This window comes from Pseudorca crassidens, chromosome 8 (genome assembly GCF_039906515.1).
Source record: "Pseudorca crassidens isolate mPseCra1 chromosome 8, mPseCra1.hap1, whole genome shotgun sequence".
In the NCBI taxonomy this organism is placed as follows: Eukaryota; Metazoa; Chordata; class Mammalia; order Artiodactyla; family Delphinidae; genus Pseudorca; species Pseudorca crassidens.
The window spans coordinates 97,615,639-97,639,885 of NC_090303.1; the positions used below are offsets into that span (position 1 = coordinate 97,615,639).

General features: G+C 37.5%; 1 protein-coding gene across 3 annotated transcripts in view; it reads left to right on the top strand.

Annotated features, from left to right (window-relative positions):
- The first annotated feature begins 6,403 nt into the window (after nucleotides 1-6,403).
- Nucleotides 6,404-24,247, top strand: part of CNTNAP2 (contactin associated protein 2) — a 2,029,937-nt gene continuing 2,012,093 nt past the window's right edge. The window contains exons 1-2 of one of the 3 annotated variants that reach the window (XM_067747291.1): nucleotides 6,404-6,676; nucleotides 7,224-7,553. In XM_067747291.1, the coding sequence (XP_067603392.1) occupies nucleotides 7,457-7,553 (97 nt within the window). In that variant the 5' untranslated portion in view covers nucleotides 6,404-6,676; nucleotides 7,224-7,456. Of the gene's footprint in view, nucleotides 6,677-6,920; nucleotides 7,554-24,247 lie in introns of those variants that run through there. The other 2 variants (XM_067747289.1, XM_067747290.1) reach the window with 2 other exon arrangements.

The window sequence follows — 24,247 nt, forward strand, 5'->3', positions numbered from 1 at the left end:
ACACAGTACAGCATGTAAAGATGTAATTTAACATGGAAAGCATTTTCTAAATTGGGTTAAGTGTTAATAATTTATATACTAGATGGTGAGTTTTCCTAACTTCAGTTTATTGTTGATGTTGTTATTGTTGCCGAAAAGTTGCTTTTTGTGTATCCCATGATCCCCACCATAACTGTATGCTCTCCCATCTGCTAGGTATCTAGAAAAATATTAGCAATGAAGAAAATGGGACCATTCAAGACAATTCTAGACTCTCTGCCTCAGAAATGAATTCATTCGTATCTAGACTGTGTGTGAAGCATTAGGATTAATATCCAACCTAGTGGTTCTACCTTCACTGACACTAAAACTTCTGAGTGCAGAGGGTTTCTCTCCTTAGCTGGAGATTCTATAGTAGATCTTGGTCCAGAAATATCTCGAGGATGAACAGACTGAAAAAATTTGAACAACCCAGAGGGGGAAATACACAGCTTGCAACTTCTTTTAGATGAACTTTCTTCTTCCAGATTTCCTTTGCCCATCGCCAATCTAATTGAATTTTCCTTGTTATTTCATTCCTCTCAGGGCCCCGTCTGTAGTTTTGAAAATTTCTTTTGTCACCTCCTTCTCCTTAAAATATTGCTTTAGAAAATGGGTGCCCATTGTTGCTGAGGAAAATCTATACCTCTCTACCAGTCTCAGTAGGATACCCTCACCTTAATGCTTAGAATAATTGAAAACAACTGTGTTTCACTCTTTTAATTGAAATAATGATAATTTTCTAAACCTGAAGAAGGTCTTGGATGTTGGCAAACGTGTACCTCAGGTCACATTCCCGACATTTTGCCTTACACTCTACAGCTCTCACTTTCTCACAGTCCTCTCAAATTCCAAACACATTTCTAAAATTTTATTTCAGTATGCATTTTGTTCTGTGGGAAAGATGGTAATATTTAGCATCAATTAATAAACTGCTTGTCTTTATGTCCAGAGAATTTGAAATCATTTTTTCTGATGGAAGCCTTATTTTTTATCCAAATTTTTTTTAATTCACCAATTTTAAAAAATTAATTTATTTTAAAATACTTATTTATTTTATTTATTCTTCTGGCTGTGTTGGGTCTTAGTTGCAGCAGACAGAATCTTCACTGTGGCGCAGGGCTTCTCTCTAGTTGTGGCACATGGGCTCTGTAGTTTGCGGCACATGGGCTCTCTAGTTGAGGCACGTGAGCTCAATAGTTGTGGCATGGGGGCTTAGTTGCCCCGTGGCATGTGGGATCTTAGTTCCCTGACCAGGGATCGAACCAGCGTCGCCTGCATTGGAAGGCAGATTCTTTACCCCTGGACCACCAGGGAAGTCCCTATCCAAAATTTTTTGAATGAATTTGCAACATAAATATATTGAGGCATGAACTTGACTTCAGAGTAGAATTTTGGTACAATTCGTTTATGTCATAGCATAAATAATAATAATAGCACTTTATATGAGCCAGATATATAAATTATTTTTAATCCTCGAAATAATTTAATTCCTTAGATGTAAATATAATCTAATCTTATAAATGAGGAAATTAAGGCGTACATTGTGTATGTCACAGAGAGTTGTAGAGCCGAAACAAAGACCCAGAGACCAGACTCAACACCCACCCTATAAATGGCTTCTTGTATGATCACCTGATTCTCCTTTCTATGCGATTATAACATTCAAAAGTAATCTACCTGGGCTTCCCTGGTGGCGCGGTGGTTGGCAGTCCGCCTGTCGATGTAGGGGACACGGGTTCGTGCTCCAGTCTGGGAAGATCCCACATGCCACGGAGCGGCTGGGCTGGTGAGCCATGGCCGCTGAGCCTGCGCGTCCGGAGCCTGTGCTCCGCAACGGGAGAGGCCGCAACAGTGAGAGGCCCGCATACCGAAAAAAAAAAAAAAAAGTAATCTACTTAATATTATTGTGTTTTGGGTGGAGTGGGTTTTTTTGGGGGGGATTTTTTGTTCCTTGAATATAACTTTTATTTCTTGAGGGTTTTTTTTGGCAACCCATTTCTAGCTAGTTTTAATCTCTCATCTAAATAAAATTCTATTTTAAAATCAAACTGAGACTTTAGAAATATTGAACTTGCTTAAAAAGTTTTTGAATTTTCAGAAACCTAAAAATCACATTCACTGCTAAATAACTAGTTTAGCCATCATTCCTTTACGTAATTACGTATTTTCATAAGCGTTTACAACAAGGAAGTGATTGGTATAGGCTAACTCTATCTCTCTTTGTTCATTCACATTTTTCCTCGACCCTTCCCTTTCTTCTCTATAGTTATGATTTGATTTGACGTCACAAGACTTTAAAGAGAAATGATAAGGCAATAAAAAGATAAGTCAATTTTAGGGCTTCCCTGGTGGTGCAGTGGTTGAGAGTCCGCCTGCCGATGCAGGGGACACGGATTCGTGCCTCGGTCCGGGAGGATCCTACGTGCCGCGGAGTGGCTAGGCCCGTGAGCCATGGCTGCTGAGCCTGCGCGTTCGGAGCCTGTGCTCTGCAACGGGAGGGGCCACAACAGTGAGAGGCCCGTGTACCGCATAAAAAAAAAAAAAGTCAATTCTAAGAGCTTTCTCTTTCCCTCTTTACATCCATAATATTAGTATGAAATTACCATACAATTTGATATTCAAAGCATGTGTATTTTTCTTTATATCCTTTATTCAGTAATTCCTTGTCTGAAAGGTAAATATATTTTACTTTTCAAAGTTATGGCATTTTTCTGGGGACACTAATTTGAAATTATATTTTCCTTAATCTGTGAGATCATCAAATAATGGGAGATTTCTAAAAGTAATCACTACATAAATTGTGGGTTAGATTTGTTGGCGCTAAAGCACTAAAATGCTACAGAAAAAAGTAACTCTTAATTGCAATTCTGGAAGAACAATTATTCTGAGTTATGTGATTCTTATGTACTCACATTAGACTATAATCAAAAGAAAGCTGGTGTACAGAAACTGAAGAATGCAATAAAGGTTAAGATCAGATTCTATATTCCAAATATTACATATTGATTCAGCCAGCTTCCTCCCAGTTTCCTAACCTTGATCATTGATTTCAAAGATGTCTTATACATGCATTCAGACCACCTTTCCCCAACTGTACTCTTTCTATTAATATTAAAACAATAAATCATTAAACATGAATTGTTTCTAAACAAATATCTTCAGAGAGTGTAATCTAGATAGCAGTAGTTGTCATGCATTTCTCTGAGACCTTTAAAATAGACTGGGGTTTTGGAAGCTACTTTTAGTTTATGCCACTTTCCTCAAACAGGCTTTCTCACAATTAATATTTGATTATAATGGGAAGTATCTCACTGTGCCCAGGGCCAATTAGCATTGCCAAAGGCCCAGACTGCAGGTGACTTTCTGTATACCAGGAGCTTTCCTGTAAGACTTGATCTCATTATGTTCATCTTTACTAGAGAATGCATCCCAGACAGATCGTGTACATCCAGCTACTCAATTCTTCTTGGAGTATACAATCAGAGTGGCAAGAGTTTCTATCCTCATTAGACTCATTTTTCTGGGGGAATTCACTGATTTCTGGGCATAGCTGAACATCTTGATTTCCAGAAGCAAATTCCACTCTAAGGACCACACCTGGAGATATACTAATTGTTTCTTTACTTATTGGAAAGTCCTGAATTTTTTCAGTGCTTCATTAATAGAGTTAGTCACTTCAAAGTGTTATTAAAACCAAAATATTGTGATTCTTTTCATCAGTGAAGTTCCAGAATTTGGGGACGACTTTTGAGATAATTTACCAGGTGGCAGAATACTTACAGGTCTCTGGAATGATTATGATGATGATTGTGATAAGAATGTTTTTTGATGATCTTCATTTTTTAAAGAAAATATGAAGATACTAGATTACCCAGTCAATATTTACCTGAATAGATGTCAGTATAAACGTTATGCATATTTACCTTGATCTCTTTATTCAATCATTAGCCACCAACTCTGAGGTCAAAAGGGTTATTGATTACTCAGAGGTATAATCCCAGTATCTAGCACAACGTCCAGCTCAATAATAGTAGAAACTCAACAAATATTGGAGATATAAATGAATGATGAATATGTTGTTTGTGAAGCAATAACTTGTTCCAATTATGGGGTCATGTTAATATAAAAAAATAAGCCCAATAATTTCTGTAGAAGAAGAAAAGAGGACATGAGTGGTGGGAAACAGGAATTGTCTATCCTTTCTTATTTTATATTACTTCACTTCGAAAATAATACCACTTGCCCGTCTTCTTTCCTCATCATGTTTTTGTTTTCTCTTTGTGTGCCTTTGGTCCACTTAGTTTTACTATTCTCAAACTTTGATTGACCTTATATTCTTATATTGAACTAAAGAAACATTTCACTTCATCATATGCTGTCTTCGATTCTTTTCAAATACAGTGTAATGCACATATCCATGATGAATTCACTCTCTGGAATAAGACAGTCCATGTTTACTGTATCTAATAGGCTTCTGATAGAAGTATCCTGAATCTATTGTTTGGCTTCTCACTTTTACAGGTTCTTAAAGGTTGACTAGGCCAAATGGGCTTGGTACTTCCTACCTTCTCATTAAGAGTTATAATTCAAGTCAAAAAGAATCTTCTTAATATCTAATGATGAAAAGGGTGAACTGGATATGGAGAATGTAGCATTAGAATCTAAGGAATGTCTGATCCTGAAACTACTGAAGTCTTATTTCTTTAAGTATAATTGTAAATTCCAATGTCCGTATCTAGTTAACACAAATTTCAAGCAAAGGTAGTTGCACTACAAAGAATGTGACATTGTTAACTTTCAAACATGGCAAAGTACATTGAAAATTGATAAAGGCAGGGTCTTAGCTCACACTGGCATGAAGTAAGACCATACTATATAGCACAGTGGTGATGCAGGGTGGTTACACATGTCATTAAAACAAAGTTTTGTTTTGTTTGTTTTTACTCCTTAAGAGAAATGATTACAAACTGGTCAGAATGTTTTTGTAGGAAAGCAACACCCTCAGGTATGTCATTTTCTGTTACAAAACAATTAAATAGAAATCTTCTGCCAGCTTTTTAAACTCAGTACCCTAATAGATGGATTCAGTTCAAACCTGCCTGAAGTAGATAGCCACCGAATAGCATCCACTGAGATACTGAAATGGTAATACTTTCAATTGCTCCCACTTTTATTCTTCTATTAAACAACTTGAGCCCTACTTTAGTGGCATTTACTGCAATGGTTAAAATAGACAGACATAGTTTAAAAACCGACTTCTGAAAAGTTGTGCTCCTGCACAGTATTTTTTTCCTATGACTGGTTTCTTTGAGTTCTTACAGATCTTACAAACTGTCTTGAGGACAGTTCTCTACCACAGTGTTTTCGCAAGTGCTCATTGACTTCTGACAGTCTGTGGGAATTAAAATAGAAAAAGGGCATTTTATATTCCATAAGAATGCATCTACTGTATCATTTTATAGGAGGCGAGTTTTACAGCACAAGGATGCAGTTTCCCCCGTTAGTCATCTCTGTGTGTCTTCATTTTCCAGATTGTACCCAATCTGTAGTTCTTACTAGGACAAAACATCCCTTTAAATTAATAGGAAACAAAGCTCTAATAAAGAATGCTGAATCAGGCCCATTACCACCATACAAATTATGCAGTGAACACACAGCACTGTTTACAGTGGACCTTTCTGAGAAATAACCATAATATTAAACTCAGAGTATATTCCAGGAGTAGGCAAGTTTCCATAAAAATTTTATTTATCTTGAAAGGCGAATGCTTATTCATGGCATAACATTGAAAGACATGGTTCCTCCTCCTTAGCCCTCCCTAAACATCGCTAGATAGTTAGATGACCAATAATTCTTAACTGTGTCAGTAGAGTCAGTAAAAGGATTGGTTCTGCAGAGATATAAGAATCCCCAGTACTATATGTAGACTGGCTGGAAGGAAACTATATGGAGGATGGTGTCCGGAGAGGTGTGAGCTGGGGAGAAGAGCCTGAGATTTATTATTGAAATGATCTGAATGAGAAAAGAAAATCTGGGTCTCCCTAGATATTCGTAATTCTTCGTACTTGCAACGCATCCGATACCTTGAAGTAGTTACCTGTATGCCTGCTGATTTCAGTTTTGTGTTTGTATCTGTTTGTGTGCGCGTTTGCCTGAATGGAGTTTTCCCGGCAGCAGCGAGTGCTGGGTGTACGTGTGCACTGAGTATGAATTAATTACATATTGAAAACATCTGCATTAGCGGCGTCTGCAGTCCTTGCCGCTCCAGTCGGGATGTTCAGCTCCGTCACTTGGTGTTAGGACCACTCGGAAGACCTGCCAGTCGGACGCCTGATTCTAGTTCCCGGGGGGCCGGAGCTCCCGGGGCCTGTACCATCTCTATCTGAAGGGGAGGAGAGACAGGAGAAGAAGGCATCCGAGCGAAGGGGTTCTGTTTCCTGCAGCTGGGTGGGGGGCAGTCAGGGTTGGAGCCGGGTTCCAAGATCACACTGCGAATTCCCAACTTCAGCACCGCCTCCCGCCCGGGGAGAGGCGCGCGCCTCCCTCCTCGGCCCGCGCCCCAGCTGAGGGACCCGGGCCCCTGGGTTCCTCCTCTCTCCTGTTTCCCAGCGAGGCGAGGGCAGGGCGGAAGGTTTGTGACAGCCAGGGGGGTAAGGTAAGGAGAAGCAGGCGGCGGCGAAGGAGGAGCCAGGGAGGGGCCTGGAGAGGGGGGAGAGGAGGGAGGGTTTTCCCCCGCCTCGTCCGCCGCCCGGCTTCGCAGGCGCTGCTGGCGGCGGCGTTTCCAGCCCTCCGGCCGCAGCCGCCGCTGCTCGCGCTGCACCGCCTGGGAGATGCTGCCCCGCGCCGCGCCGCGCTGAGGCCGTGCGTGCGCCCGCCCCTCCGCCGGCCCGGCTGCGTGCTCCGCTCCGCGCAAACACAGTCGCTCCATGTGAGCTGGTGGGCGACTGGAAACCCCTCCGAGTCACGCTGCCCAGCGGCCGGGGGAGCGCTCGCCCGCAGTGGCGACCTCAGCACCGCCGTCTCCGGCGTGCTTCCTGCTCCTTCTGCGTCCTCCGCTCTTCTGGTTTTCCGCCTCGTACCCTGGTGATTTTTTTTCTTTTTTTTTTCCCCGAGAGGGAGAGGGCGGGGTAGGTGTCCCCTCCTCTGCTCCCCCCTCCCTTTCCTTCTCGGTTTGAATTCTTCCCCCTGGCGTTGGTTCGCAGGAGCAAGAGGCAAGACCCGCGCGGAGGGAAGACGAAGGCTGCGACCGCCCTGCAGCTCCCAGCCCCGCCGGACTGGAGCCCGGAGCGGGTGAGGGGAGAAAAGAGGAAGTAGGAGGGGCTTGGCTTTCGGTCGTGCCTGAGGACGGCCCATCTCCCTTCGAGAACCCCTCGGAGAGACTGACGGCATCTCTCTGCAGCGAGCCTTTGGAGTACCGCGAGCCAGGAGGCGAAGGATGCCGGTGGCTCGGGGAGCCGGCTGCGGGGCAGCGCTTTCCTTCTGGCTGGTCGGCAGCATCCTCTGCAGAGCCTGGACGGCTCCCGCCACGTCCCGTAAGTAGCCCTCCCGCGAGCTCGCTCTGCGCTGGAGCAGTTTCAGTGCCGCATTGATGTTCCACCCCAGGGTACCAACTCGGAGGTGCCTTCTGAGGTGTCGCAGCCTGATGTGTGTGTGTGGCTTCTCTGTCACGCACTTGCGGCCACTGCAGCAGGGGACACTCCAAACCCCGCGCTCCGGGTTGCGGGGAGAGGGTTTTTGAAGCTGGTGATGTTTCTAGAAAGTTGTTTCTGGTCGTGGAGATTGGTTGGCAACTGCTTGGTTAGAGTCATTAGTGTCGGGGACAGCGTCTTAGGACTTATTCTTCCACTTCGGTGTGTTTGTGTAGAGGAAGTTCATTGCCTTTTGCTTAGGTAGGTCAGTGAATGAAAAGTGAAAACATGGCAAAAATAAGTTTCTTAGTTTTATTTATGGTTTTAACTTAAATAAGCATGGCTATGGGAGTGAAAAAGGAGCGTCTTTTGGGCTCCTATGGACTTCTATTCGCCCCCCCTCACCGCAGCCCCAAGTTAATGACCGTTTAGTATTTGCTTATTAAAATGGAAGACAGTGAATCCAATATTGTAGCTGAAATTGCTTTAATTCTCTGGCAGCTAAGTGCAATGCAGTCTAGGACTTGGGGCAGTCGGTGCAAAATAGCATTAATGCAGTAATGAACAGATTTCTTAAAAGAGTTCTCAGAAAAAATGATGCTGTGAAATATGTTTATCTCTGTGTGTTTTGGCTAGTTTTTCTAGAAAAGATTGTTCATTTGTTCACAAGGTTAGAAAGAGTAGAAAGAAATGGAAGATTCCAGCCCGTCGTCTGCATTGCTTTAGAAGTGCGTATTGTGCATCTAGAGAGGAAATGCATGAGCGCTCCTTTGGTTCAGAAAGAGTTAAATACTAGAAAGATAGCCTGTAGGAATCTTAGGGTAATATTCATAAGACATACTTGTTTCTGAGAATGGACGACTTGTTAAAGAATCATCATGGAGATTTTAGAGTTTCAAAATAAGCGTTTTCCATGCAGGAAAAAAAGTTTCGTGTTTTCCAGTATTCATATATGAAGTAGTACTATTTCTGTCATATCCTGGGATTCATTAATGCATCTTTGTCCATATGTTAATATGAATGCTCTTATCCCAGTGTGTAAATATTGATAAGAATAAACGTTGAAAAAGGACTTCATAAGTTGTGCTAAAGGATCTACTAAATAATATTATCATATGATGAACCAGTATTACTGTTTGACGTATTCTCTGAAGTAGAGTACTTGGTTCTCTTTCCTTGCATTTAAAGATAGAGAAGCCACTAACTGGTAATCTGAGTTTGTAATGAACTTGAAACGAACTTTTATAGTTTTTTCCGAAGTAGATTAAACCTCAAAAACATGATGTGTTATTAATATTTAATGTCAGTTTTATAGATTTAAATATAAATTGTGCAGCTATTAATGCTCGGTATTCATATTTACATAAACATGTTACTAGATTCTGAGAAAACTATTCTGATGAAATTTCAGTTTCCATGTCAAGGTCTGGTTATATAGAACTAATTGACACTTTTCTCAGAAAATAAGCTCATTATACATTCAATTTACTGTGTTCACGGATTGAAGGCCCTCACAGCCAGAGTTTTTCCTGATCTTTCTGTAGACTTTAATTATAATGAATCAATCTGAAAAATTCACCGTGTGTCAAGAATGGCTTACCTTCAGTCATTGGGTTAGTATATTTTAAGAATGGAAAGGTTGTTATCTCTGAAATATATTCTTAGTTCTTACAACTTAGAATTTGGCCACAGGGGAAGAGGGAAGAGCAGAGACCATTACTTTTAAGATAGTTAATGGTTATGTTCAATTATTCAGATTATTTATTTAGCTCCTATTCCTCATTGTTGAAGACGTGTAATGGCTTAATTAATATGACTTTTTGTTTCATTTGAATCTAAATTGTGACCAAAACTCAAAGTTGCCCCCATCCTAGAGATGAATTAAATAAATAAGAATGATATTGATTTTACTGATTAGAATGAGCTTCACGTACTCAGTACTTTAAATTTATACTTCTACCCTTAATGAAAAATTGAATTTATAGTATATGCAGCTCTGAAGAAGTTTGATAGCTAAATTCTTAATATTAAAAGCATCCAAAGGAGAGAAAAAATGGTAACTACACGAAAGTAAGATAATGAACAACTCAACCAGGAGAGGTCATCACAAGATAAAAAGTAGCTTAAAAGTCTAAAAGTAATGTTTTTATTTGGTACCCATTTTTAAAATATGATGACTATGCTAAGACTTTCAGTCCCCAAATAACTTTTTAATATGATGGGCATTTTTTGAAGAGGCAGGTAATATTTTTAAATTTGATAACAATACCATTTCAGATATACATTCGTTTCTGGCTTATTTCTTCTTCTCTGTTATTGAACTATATATGCATATGCTGTTCCTGTTAATACTATCTATTTTGTAACTAAACTAAAATAAACTTTAAAGAAGCTTATCTCTAGGATGAAGTAGAAGTGGAATTTAATTTCTTGCCAGATAGTGGAAATGAGCTGCTGCTGAGCCCATGGAATCGTAGAGCTTCCCTTCTTGTAAATGTATATGTACAGGGCACATATGTAAAGTTTAAGTGGAATATTTTACTCTTAGGGAGTTGCATTTATTTGAACATATTTGAAAGACCCTGACAGTACAGTTCTAAATGGTAAGCTTGAGCTAACATTTAGTGAATTTAATTTGTTCTCAAAAGTTTACTAAATTTTGGCTTAAACAGTGCTTTCTGATAAAAGTCACTTTACATTATTTTATATAGCCGTTAAACTATAATTTCACTGACTGTCACATTTGAGAAGTGTGCTCCAATACTTTGTGACAAATATGTTTTTACATATATGAGTACAAATGTGTATAAATATATACATATACATACATATGGTAAAATCCTTTAAATATATATTATGTAATATATAGAGATATAATATTATTTAATATAGATATATATTTATTATATGTAAAATATGTGTATATTTATATATTTGCTAACAAGTCTTTCAAGGGGTTTAAGTTGCTTACAAGTTTATAGATAGGTCTTTTTGTGCAAGTATTTCAAGTAAATAAACCAACAATATCAAAACAATAGTATATTTTTCTATTTTCTCTTTTATTCATATACCACCCTTAAAATGGTATCTTTCAAATAGTTGAATTAAATATAAAATATATAAGTAAATATAAAAGCAAATACTGTTAGTTTATACTGAGCTTGTACATAGTAATGAGTTTGTTTTAATAAAATGAATTTAACTTAAAAAGTGCTTTAGGCTAGCAACATTTATTGATTGATAAGAGGCACATTATTTACCTAATGCAAACTAATGAAAAGTATTATTTACTCACTAGAGAGAAATATATAATCCTGATTTCATTGTAGGCACTGATATTCAGGAAACAGGGATCTTTGTCTAAGTTTTCTCCTGTAACATCAATACATGGAAAAAGTAGGTAAAAAAATGAATCCACAAGTTCAAAATAGTTTTTATTAACTTTTATACAGGTATAAACATATAGCGTATCATCTTTAGATAAATAACATCAAAGTTATTTGATGTGCATCATATATATTTAAAAATCACACTTCTGATATTTTTTTCTATTCTAATTGGCAGGACATTTCAAGGTCTGTAACTTCTTTGAGATTTTAAATCACTTCCCTTAATTATAAATTCTTCCAGAGAAAATCTTAATAAGTATTTAAAAGTGAACTAGTAAGTCTTCTTGTTTGATGTATCCTTTTCATGATTGAAACATAAAAAGAATTTGATGTACCTCCCCTTGGCTTGCTTCTCTTTTTTAAAGTAGATTTTATTTCTTGTAAATGTTGTACAGAATAGGGAGAGATTCTTACTTCAAATCCAGTGGGTGATTTCCTTAAATATATTAAACATGTAGAGAACCAACTTCTGCATGTTGTCTCTCTGTAGTGATTGATATTGATGGGATAAAGAAATAAATGTGTAATTTCAAAGTTTTCCCATATCTAATGGATTTGAGAAGTGCTTTATTTTATCATTCATCACTGTGTACTAAGTTAAACAACAGAGCACATAATAATTTAAGCCTCACAAATACAGTGTTATGGAAATAAAGTGAGTGCTATATATATATCTATATCTGAAATTGAATGTTCTCAGTTTTCTAGAGAAATACATATTTTAAGATAAGTAGCTTGTAGAAAAATAAATTATATTTCTATATTCATCCCATATTTGGCTGCTGGAAGAAATTATGTGTTTATTTTTGCCATTTTACTATGTAAGAATAATGACGAAATGATCTTAGGTAGGCTTTAACTTTTCAAATGAGAAACTTAAAAGAGACTACTTCTTAACAGGGTGCTCAGTTAAAACATTGCATCTTCCCATCTCCTGGGATCTAGAGAACCTGTCTGTTGTAGTTCTGACCAACTAAAGATGTTGGGATTTTGAGGCGCAACCTCCTTCTCCGTCTTACTGTTTTCTGTTATGTGGAGAAAACTGCACTTGTAACATTCTTAGCTTCTATCTCTACTGTTCCAGTGAATGGTAATCCGTTCGAATTCCACCCCAGGTTAGGTAGAGTGATTTACCTGTTAGGTGACTTTGGGAGAAGGACCTAGTTGAGCTGAGCCCTTCCTCCTTCTTCCCTCCAGGCTGCCTGCAGAAGGTATAGATTCTACTAAAAGACATACAAGAGTAGGCTATGCTTCTGCAATAACTTCCGTGATAATATGAGGAGCCTTACGATGTTCAACTCTTCCTATGGCTAGAAGGTCTGTTTAATTTCAGAATTAAGGTTGATGCATCTCATGGTTGCCACGCGTTGAAGTACTTTTCCTCCGTATTAGCAATTACTATGTAAAGGGTGATATTTGCTCTCCATCTGTGGCTTCTTTTCTAATTGAGAACTCAGGGAGAGAAAAGAGGGCTGTTTATTTTCCCCTATCAAACCCCCAAATATTAAAATTGCCAGTAATAAGGTTATTTAGTATTGAACTAGATGAATGTGGTTAAAAACCGGCAGTGAAATAAGACTTGTTTTTTCCCCTTTGAGGTTGAGTTGGAGAATTTACTTAAACTATGACCATCAAGCCCTTCTCTTCATTCATTCATTATTCATATCTGCATGGTCCTATTAGTGATATTTATTTTAGAGAGACATTTAAAAAAGCATTTCTTTATCTATGGTTAATAACATGACCATTATAAACACATCTTGGTTATGGATGTTAGTGGCTACACATTCAATTCCATGTTGTCCATTTAAGTATCAGGTGAATTTGACATGCTTTGAGTTGGTAGTTACTTGCTGTTCGTGTTCCTACTGCACAATTATGAAGGGTTGGGTCAATTATTCAAAAAAAAAAAAAAAAAGGAGGCGTTTGCATTTTGAAGACCAAGTTGATAATTTTCTTAATTGTAAATTTTGAAAACGAGCTTGTTAAACTCTTACTTAGTTCATTTTTGGGGTAGACTATTCATAATAATAGCTTGAAGTAACTGATTATTTTTTTTAATAGCATCCAGATTTTAAAACCTCCCCTGCTAGTAGGAAATCGGGAAATAAAGATGTACTCGTTGGCTCTGAGCTTGCTTGCTGAAGAGATCCCATTTGTGGTATACTGTAAAAGTGCTGAAAAGTACCGGCAAGCTCCCGACGGCCATAGTCTAAGTTATCCTTATGATTTACATGTGTTTGAAATGCTTTCATACACATACACAGTGATATATTCTTTAATGTTTTCATATTTAGGAAAGAGGTAAAATTAGTTCCAGAGAATATTTTTTACCAGGAAAAATGATCCCCAAAGATATGTAAGGTTCTTCTTCCCTTTTCCAGTACTTTCACCCCGGCTTTGTTGCCGTGGGTTGGTGGTCTTAGTGATCAATGCATATCGTAGAAAATGGCGATAAAGGTTAACCTTCAAAGTCGGGCTCCCTGCTGCTGTCTTGTGTGGTGCATCTACATTGGAATCAAGTTACATAAAGCTTAATGAAATTCAACAAGGATTTGCTCACTTCTATGCAGTTAGAGTCATGTTGAAAAAGGACATAAAAAGACACATTTTGCCTTGACCCCTAATTTTCTACCAGCCACTGTAACAGTGTCAGCTAAGTCATTCAATGATATGGGGTTGGCCAAAAAGTTCGTTCGGGTTTTTCTGTAAGCTATGGTATTGCTTAAAAGGAATACATGGGCAAAGTAAATACCTATACTCTGAATTAACAAAACAGTTTATTATGTGGTGAAATACCATGCTTTGCCAAAGAATACAATTATCTGTAAGAATATTCTCTTAAAATGGAAGGTGCTTATTATTACTTGTAAATCATACAGACTCAAATGCTTATTGTGAACCAACATAAATTGTATATTGATTAAAATACATCACTCAACTCATTTTTCTAGGCATTCATCTCTTACTTAATGGGAACCACGTTATTAAACAACCTTATAAGTAAATATTTACCTTCATACACTCTATAGATACTTTTCGGATATTGGACAAAATATATGAACGGAAGAACTACATGAAAAAAAATCAGCCTAATTATGTAATGTGGCCACATTTTAACATATTTTAGGGGTATCACTTGTTTAAAATTTGTTAATTACACATGAACAATGACCTGTTCTTCATTAAATTACTTACTTGTTAATAAATTTAAGCTTGAAATTTATAGAATGTATGTAGTTATTTGAAAAATTTTTGATTCAAACAAAAATAATGTCTGGAAAATCATATATGAATATCAGTCTTTTCAGGTGATTAAATGAATATGCTATTAGTTTAATGTTTTTAATGTCAACTGATCTAAGAAAACGTGATCCAGACTTTTTGTTTCTCCCTACATGCCTGTAGTCACAATAACACATGAGTTTGATGCCACCATCAAGGCACATGTTGCTAATCTATCATTTTTTTCTCAGTGAGTCTAAATATGGCCACAGAATCAAATCCTTCTGGACACAATCTACCAGACAACCACATATAATCTCATGAGACTTGATCTATAAAATAAAACTTTATTTTTTACTTATGCCATGTATGGTATCATCACCGGAGGTTTTTCAGCTGACTTTTGTTAGTGAGAAAATACACTCATTTTTAGTTAAATCACATGATTAATATTAAATGTTATCATGTGAAAAGAATATTTAGAAGAATTTATGTCTGCCTTACAGTAGAAGAGGTTTTTACTGGTAGTGATGAAATCTCCAAGCATACAATTTCATCTTACCTCATGCACATCTGGAGTATATGTGAGGTTTACTCAGATATCTTGACAGTAGCAGGTAAGTTCCTCACGGCTAGTTTAAAGCAGATGCTAGTATTGTTTGCTATGCTTTTTGGCTGTCTGGAGTATGGAATTAAGAATAACCATTTTATTATGTCAGTTGACGAAGATAATACTGTGTCAAAGATATCAGTGTGTCATAATTGGGTATTTACACTGCTTCTACTATTAAGAATGCAAAAATAAGCAGCCTCTGTGAGATATTTACATACTGATGGGTTTATTTGTGTGGAATTGACGTCCGAGACTGGGGTGCTTGATCAAAAAGTACGTATCTTTTCTTGGACTTCCCTGATGGTACAGTGGTTAAGAATCCGCTGGCCAGCTCAGGGGACGTGGGTTCTATCCCTGGTTGGGGAAGATCCCACATGCCGCAGAGCAACTAAGCCTGTGCGCCACAACTACTGAGCCTTCACTCTAGAGCCCATGAGCCCCAGCTTCTGAGCCCGCATGCCACAACTACTGAAGCCTGTGTGCCTAGAGCCCGTGCTCGGCAACAAGAGAAGCCACCTCAATGAGAAGCCCGCGCACCACAATGAAGAGTAGCCCCCACTCGCTGCAACTAGAGAAAGCCCGTGCGCAGCAACGAAGACCCAATGCAGCAAAAAAAAAAAAAAAAATTTAAAAATATATATCTTTTCTTTAATAAATGTTTCCTGATTGAGTTCTAGAAATCTGTAATAACATTACATTTTCAGCACCAATCAGTTAGTGCCCTTTTCCAGAACTTCAGGCATCAATAGACATTATTATGCTTTAAAATTGTTGCCAGTTGATATGAATATCCATATTTGTGGATTGCAGACTTCAGGTCAGGCATTACTCTTTAGATGTATTCACTCATTTAGTCCTTACAACAGTGCTTCAGTCTGCGGGTAAGAAAACTGAGGCAGACAGAAAAATGAAGTACCTTGCCCAGGCTACCCACATGGTCTATCCCTACAGCCGGTGCTCTTAACCATAGTGCCACTGGATGAGTGAAATAGTACGTCATTGATTTCCAGTTCTCTAATACTGACGTTCAGCTTGCATCTAGGCAATATTTTAAGGGTTAATTACCTTCTTGTATAGAGTTATAGGGGAAAGAAACCTGTTATCATAATGTTTAAATTTCAATGATAACATTAAATAATAATGCAGACAATATTGTTTATGTTCTACCTCTTCATAATAAAGTTATTTTACAATGCAATTCTATCTTTTGGGTACTATTAGCATAATTATAATAATCATGTGGTGAAAATATTTACTTAAATCTATGGAAAATATTTGTTAAAATGTTTTGTCAGATAGGAATAAAAGCTGTTTTAAACTGGTTCTCAGGAAATTTTGCAGTCTGTATCCAGAACTGTAAATATTATTGCCATGACTAAAGGTTAAAAGATGATACCTGTGTAATCTATAACCATTGTTTTGAGTATCAATTTCACGTGATGTCTAAACTGTAAAACTTTTCTTGAGAGTCTTGTCAAGAGGAAAACTTATTTTACTTTAATGGCAGTGGGAAAATATTTGTCTCAAAAATAGTTGTCAGTTCTAGTGCTAAAATATCCCTAGTATCTATTCCCTTCTCTCCATCCCCGTCACCACAGCTATGGTTAAGATTTTCAGCATTTCCCTCCAGCATTAATTTAGTAGCCTCATAGTATGCCTCCTTGCTCTTCATGTTTCTCCTCTAGTTTATCATGGATATCTATGCCAGAAATCCTTTTGTAAATCACAGATCTTGGCACCGTGCTCCACTTCTCTGGTTCTTGTCTGTCCCTTTAATATAATCTCCCCCTAACCCAACATTTGCACCCCATAACCTTGCCATACTGAAATCCTTGCAGCTTCTCTAATACAACATGCTGTTTCTAATCACATTTCTCTTATGCCTTCTTACATTCCGTTCCCTCCCGAAATGCCTTTTCCTATTATATATATGCTGATTTAGAAAAATCTAATATATGGCCCAAACCTCAGAACTTTGGAGCAGATTAGAGGTACCATCACCTCCCTGTGGTGATTTGGTCTAATTGCAGGCAAGATATCAAGCTGGTAATAAGCAGTTTCTCTGCTATTTGAACTTACAAGGGATGGAGTGATGAAAAATAATGCAAGTTACCTTCAATTATCTGATATTGGAGTGAGAAATGACCCAAATTGCTGACACTAAAGGAAGGCAAGAAAAGTTATTTTCAATGATAAAACACAGATACTTGTTTGTCATTGTTTATAGATGAATATTAATCTACCATCTCAAGGGAAATAATGAAACCATGCTGTGAAAGCTCTACAACTTCTCCAACCCTTTTCCTACATGGCTCTATTTTGTAGCATTTTCTGTACTTCACTTAAGCCGTAAGGTTGATCAGACTCGTTAAAAGCCAAGCATGACTGCCCTTTTCAAAACACGTTTTTTCAAAGAAATACCTGTAATCTGCATGCAAACTGAAGACAGATGTCAACAAAATAATTACTGTGCCTAACAGGTACTTTAAATAGAGTGCTTAAATTGTCAAAAAATCTTGTAAATGATAGAGGTAGTTGCAGAGAAACTCGATAATTACATATATTTAGTGTGTATTAATCCAGCATATTAGTTGATATTGTCAAAGTTGCTATAGAATGTCACTGAATTTCATTTTGATTTTTAATATACCAAAAATATCCTTTGATGAATACAAAAAGTAGGCGCTTATATTCCATGTGTTTATATTTTGAATTAACTCCTTTCATCCCTACATTTGAAACTTTGTACATGATGCACCACATCCTTAAAAATATCCTCCAGCCTTGCCTTTGCAAAGTTGACCATCCAGCAAAATCTGTTTCGAAATTTATATCCTTTACAGTGATACCCTAGCACTGCCTACTCATAACACAAGTTACTCCCATTTCTTTTTTTAAAAAAATAAATTTATTTAGTTTTGGCTGCATTGGTCTTCATTGCTGCGTGTGGGCTTTCTCTAGTTGCAGCGAGCGGGGACTACTCTTCGCAGCGGTGCGCGGGCTTCTCATTGCGGTGGCTTCTCTTGTTGCGGAGCATAGGCTGTAGGCGCTGGGGCTTCATGGGCTCTAAGCACTATGGCTCATGGGCTCTAGAGTGCAGGCTCAGTAGTTGTGGCCCACGGGCTTAGTTGCTCTGCGGCATGTGGGATCTTCCCGGACCAGGGATTGAACCCGTGTCCCCTGCATTCCCAGGCTGATTCTTAACCACTGTGCCACCAGGGAAGTCCAGGTTACTCCCATTTCTCTTAGCCCACAGTTTGCACAGACACAGCCTACATTTTGTTCTTAGATGAATAGATTTAAGGGTGTAGTTGTATCAAAAGAACTAGATTTCAATAAGCATCTTTTACTATATTAGGTAGTGTACTAGTTGCGTTGAATTATCATATAAAATTAGTCCATTACCTCCCTTTTAGAATACTCAAAGCAGAAGGATGCTCAAAAAATTTAAAGCTTACTGATTTCACATTTATACAGTTCTTTTATCAAGTTATCCCATATACTAACACAAAATTCTACATTTTCATAAACTCCTGACATTAGTTCTAGCTGGGCTTTAAGGTAATAAAAGCTTAATATCTACCCCATATTCTACTGCCATAAAGTATTTGAAGACAGATATCATAAAGTCTGATTAAATACAATTTTAATAGTCACTAAATATTTTTGTAGATAGCTAATTAATATATCAATTAAAAGAAAATACTATGATATATATTTATTTATATCCCTCAGATTACCTATAACATTTCTAGGTATATAAGCATTGTTAAATATAATGGAATTGAATTGATGGGTTAGTTCTGTGTATAAATTGTGCAAATAGCTAGGATGTAGCAACAAGTAAGGATTTCTTTCCTTAGTTGTATTCTTATAGCTAAAAGCATTGTAATCAGAAGTAATATAATTTTAACATAATAGTCGTTACAATAAAGTTCTCTGTAAGGAGTAATCCTCGTATTATAAAAATACTGCCTTGAAACTGACCAGTCTGTATGAATCAAAAAAAGAAAAAAAAAGAAACAGATAAGTATTTCAGAGGAGTGTCGTTGAAAAGTAACAGGGCTTTTGACATTACTTTAAAGGCTAATTTACATCTATTTGCTCAAAGTGAAAGACAACATAGTCTTGAATTTCAGTTTATTATCTGTTCTTTGCCCAAAGTATATTAGGAAAATATTACTGCAATTTGAGTAGTCTTCATATCATGGAAACATGGTTTAATGTTATATAATTATTGTATACAATGATCTGAAGTATTTCAGTTTTACAGAGATTATATCATCACCCAAAACATAAGTTTTGGAATTTAAAATGTATTGTAACTGCACATTTTTATTTATTTTATTTTATTATTTTTGTAACATCTTTTAATTGGAGCCTAAAGAATGGGAAGAAACTATGCAAGAAAAGCAGAGAGGAAGAATGTTCCAAGCAGAAGAGGACAACTATGCAATTCCCACATTGGCCAAGTTTGGACCTCCCCCTGATGGGGAGGTATCTAGTGATTTTGGAACAAGTCTTTTGTAAAACATATGACAAAAATAAAGCTTTGAAAGAGTAAATGACACTGTTTAATAGTTTATCAGCAAGAGAAAATAAATCTTTGCTGGACAAAATATAGAGAATAAGCATTTATTATCTTTAATAAGAGAATAATATATATTTTACCAGTTTTGTTAAACATAAGCATTAAGGGGCTTCCCTGGTGGCGCAGTGGTTGAGAGTCTGCCTGCCGATGGAGGGGACACGGGTTCATGCCCCGGTCTGGGAAGATCCCATGTGCCGCGGAGCGGCAAGGCCCGTGAGCCATGGCCGCTGAGCCTGTGCGTCCGGAGCCTGTGCTCCGCAACGGGAGAGGCCACAACAGTGAGAGGCCCGTGTACTGCAAAAAAAAAAAAAAAAAAAAAGCATTAAGAAAACCTTACCCTCTGTGAATGAACTTGACTATCAGCCAAGTCAATTCATTTATGACAAAGGAGCCAAGAACATATGATGGGGAAAGTACAGTCTTTTCAATAAATAGTGTTTGGGAAACTGCACAGCCATATGCAAAAGGATGAAACTGGACCACTGTCTTACACCATATGCCAAAATCAACTCAAAATGGATTAAAGAGTTGAATGTGCAACGTGAAACTATAAAACTCCTAGAAGAAAACATAGGTAGTAAGCTCCTTGACATTGATCTTGGTGATGCTTTTTTAGATCTGACACCAAAAGCAAAGGTAACAAAAGCAAAATAAGTACGTGGGACGACAAAAAAGATTCCTCACAACAAAGAAAGCCGTCAACAAAGTGAAAAGGCAACCTACAGAATGGGAGAAGATATATGAAAACCATATGCAGTAGTCCCTCCTTATCCACGGTTTCACTTTCCAAGGTTTCAGTGAACCAAGGTCAACTGCAGTCTGAAAATACTAAATGGAAAATTCCATAAATAAGCAATTGGTAACTTTCACATAGGGCACCATTCTGAGTAGCTTGATGAAATTTTGTGCCATCCTGCTCTGTCCTGCCCAGGCCATGAATCATCCCTTTGTCCAGCATATCCTGCTCCTTAATCACTTAGTAGCCAACCTGGTTATCGGATTGACTGTCCCGGTTTTCAATTCACTGTATTGACTGTGGCAGTGCTTGCGTTCAAGTAGCCCTTATTTTACTTAATAATGGCCCCAAAGTGCAACAGTAGCAATGCTGGTAGTTCGGATATGCCAGAGATAAGCCGTAACGTGCTTCCTTTAAGTCAAAAGGTGAACGTTTTCAACTTATTGAGGAAAGAAAATATGCCGAGGTTGCTAAAACCTACGGTAATAATGAGTCTTCTATCCGTGAAATTGTGAAGAAGGAAAAAGAAATTCATTCTAATTTTTATGTTGCACCTCAAATTGCAAAAGTTATGGACCCTTTATTACAGTATATTGTTATAATTGTTTTATTATTAGTTACTGTTAATCTTTTACTATGCCTGATTTATAAATTAAACCTTAGGTATATACGTATATATAGGAAAAATACATAGTATATATAGGGTTCGGTACTATTGATGGTTTTAGGCATCCACTGGGGGTCTTAGAATGTATACCCTGTGGTTAAGGGGCGGGACTACTGTATCCAATAAGGGGTTAATATTCAAAATATATAAAGAACTTATACAACTCAATAGCAAAAAAACCAAACCGTCTGATTAAAAATGGGCAAAAGATCTGAATAAATACTTTCCTGAAGAGGACACACAGCCAAAAAGTACATGAAAAGATGCTCAACAACACTAATCATCAGGGAAATGCAAATCGAAAGGGCAATGAGACATCACCTCATACCTGTTAGGATGGCTATTCTCAAAAGGACAAGAACTAACAAGTGTTGGTGAGGATGTGAAGAAAAGGGAACTTTTGTTCACTGTTGGTAGGAATGTAAATCTGTGCAGTTACTATGGAAACCCATATGGATGTTCCTCAAAAAATTAAAAATTGAATTACCAGGGCTTCCCTGGTGGTGCAGTGGTTGAGTGTCCGCCTGCCGAGGCAGGGGACGCGGGTTCGTGCCCCGGTCCGGGAAGATCCCACATGCCGTGGAGAGGCTGGGCCCGTGAGCCATGGCAGCTGAGCCTGTGCGTCCGGAGCCTGTGCTCCGCAACGGGAGAGGCCACAACAGTGAGAGGCCCGCGTACCGCAAAAAAAAAAAAATTGAATTACCATATGATTTAGTAATTCCACTTCTGGGTATTTACCTGAAGAAAACGAAAAGACTAATTTGAAAAGATATATGCCCTGCAGTATTATTTACAATAGCCAAGTTATGGAATCAACTTAAGTGTCCATTGAATGGTGAATGGATAAAGAAGATGTGATATATATATCAAAAATATATTGGAATATTATTTAGCCATAAAAAGATTGAAATCTTGCCATTTATGACACATGGGTGGACCTAAAGGACATAATGCTAAGTGAGATAAGTCAGAGGAAGAGAAACACCATAATCTCACTTATATGTGAAACCTAAAAAACAATATATTAATAAATCAAGCACGTGGTTACAGAGAATTGACTGGTGGTGGCCAGAGGTGGGGAGTTGAGGACAAAGGCAAAATGGGTGAAGGGGGTCAAAAGGTACAAACTTCCAGTTATAGAATACATAAGTCCTGGGGATGTGATGCGCAGCGTGGTGACCCTAGTTAATAACACCGTGTCGGATATTTGAAAGTTGCTAAGAGAGTAGCTCTTAAAAGTTCTCATCACAAGAAAACAAGTTCTGTACCTGTGCGGTGATGGATGTGAACGAGATTTGGTGTGGTGAGAGTTTCATACTATATACAACTATCTCATCAGTATGTTGTATGCCGGAAACTAATATGGTGTTATATGTGAGTTATATATAATTTTTTTTAAAAAAAGAAAATCTTACACTCTAGGAATGAACTTCACTATCTGCCAATAACACATACATATGGAATCCAAAAAAAAAGGTTCTGAAGAAGCTAGGGGCAGGGCAGGAATAAAGATGCAGACGTAGAGAATGGACTTGAGGACACGGAGAGGGGGAAGGGTAAGCTGGGACGAAGTGAGAGAGTGGCATGGACATATATACACTACCAAATGTGAAATAGATAGCTAGTGGGAAGCAGCTGCATAGCACAGGGAGATCAGCTCGGTGCTTTGTGTCCACCTAGAGGGTAGGATAGGGAGGATGGGAGGGAGGGAGACGCAAGAGGGAGGAGATATGGGATATACGTGTGCATATAGCTGGTTCCCTTTGTTATAAAGCAGAAACTAACACAACATTGTAAAGCAATAAAGATGTTAAAAAAAAAGTATATACATTACTACACATAGAGTGCTCAGCATAGATTTGGATGTAGGGTGTGTGGGGATAAGGTTTTTCTTAATTGCCATTTTAAAGTATATTCAGTCTTTAAATATTATGGAAAATTTTATCTGTTTCTGTTGTGCTGTTTTGTTTTTCTAAGTCGTTAATTGATTATATGAACTAGAAGTAGTTGGAATCTACCTCGATTTAATGTAAAACGGCAGATTTGGCTAGGCAGCCTTCACTGAAGCAAATAAAAATCAGAATACTATATGCGGGTGTTGTATGTATGTGTGTGTTTATTTATTTATATATTTATGTATGTTTTCACCGCCCATGAGTTTCAGATACTATGGGTCTTCTCTATGGCAGGGTTCCTGACTCTGTTTATTATCTATGGTAAGAGGTCTCTATTGTCAAAGCTAATCTCCTTAAATATGTGAAATAAATAGTCCTTTACTAGGAAAGGGTATCTTCATCCTAGAAGCTCCTAAAATAAAGATCACTGTCATAAAATGTTCCGTAGTCATTGTGAAAATTATTTTTCTACTGGATACCTGCTGAAATGTATTGGCATGGATTTGGTAAAAGTGTGAATGTTTCTTGAAAAGAATCTACGTATTCTTTTGGAAAATATCTTATAGTGGTTATTAGCACAGACTTCCATGTCAGAAAGACTGGGTTTGGTTGTTGGCTTAGTTCTTCAGTGACCATGGACAAATTAAATCTGCCTACTCATAACACAAGTTACTCCCATTTCTTTTTTTAAAAAAATAAATTTATTTAGTTTTGGCTGCATTGGGTCTTCATTGCTGCATGTGGGCACATGAACCACCTGGACAAATTAAATCATGGACAAATCTAAATTTTTGAGCCTCAGGTTTCTAATATTTAAAATGATGAAATAGCAGTACCTTCATGAAAGTCTTGCTAGAAGGATTAAATACAGGATATGGAGTGACGGGCACATGATGGTAGATTCATCTTAGTAATTTTGTTATTTTTTAATGCATTCAATATTTATTATATAGCTTCTATAATACTAGATTAGACTATGTAGATATTGCAAAATTAGGTGTAATTGCCTCAGACATTTATTTCATAATTTACTTGGGAAGCTGACACATTTGGAATAATTAGCAAAGGTATCTTATTTAATTTTCACATAATACCACATGTAAATGGTCAAAAAGTGAGATAACAATATGGTTCAAATATATTAAGGAAGACGTAATTGAAAGAAGTAATGCATATATCATTTATATTAATTGGATTTATCATTTGTTATATAACAACATAAGTACAGCTATACTCTACACACAGCGATGTTAGTACGCGAGTCATTTATTTTAAAAGTATGCTCATGTTAAAAAGTAAGGGAGAAATTATTCAAGCAGTGTAAAATAATTAATCTATTTAGGAGAGCCTGTTTTACAATGTAGTAGGTATTCAATTACCTTACAAATGTTTCTGAAAAACCACAACATTTGCAAATTAGAGAGCTTGTGGGCACGAGGAACATATCCAAAAGCATAAACATTTTTACTGTAACTTGTCAGC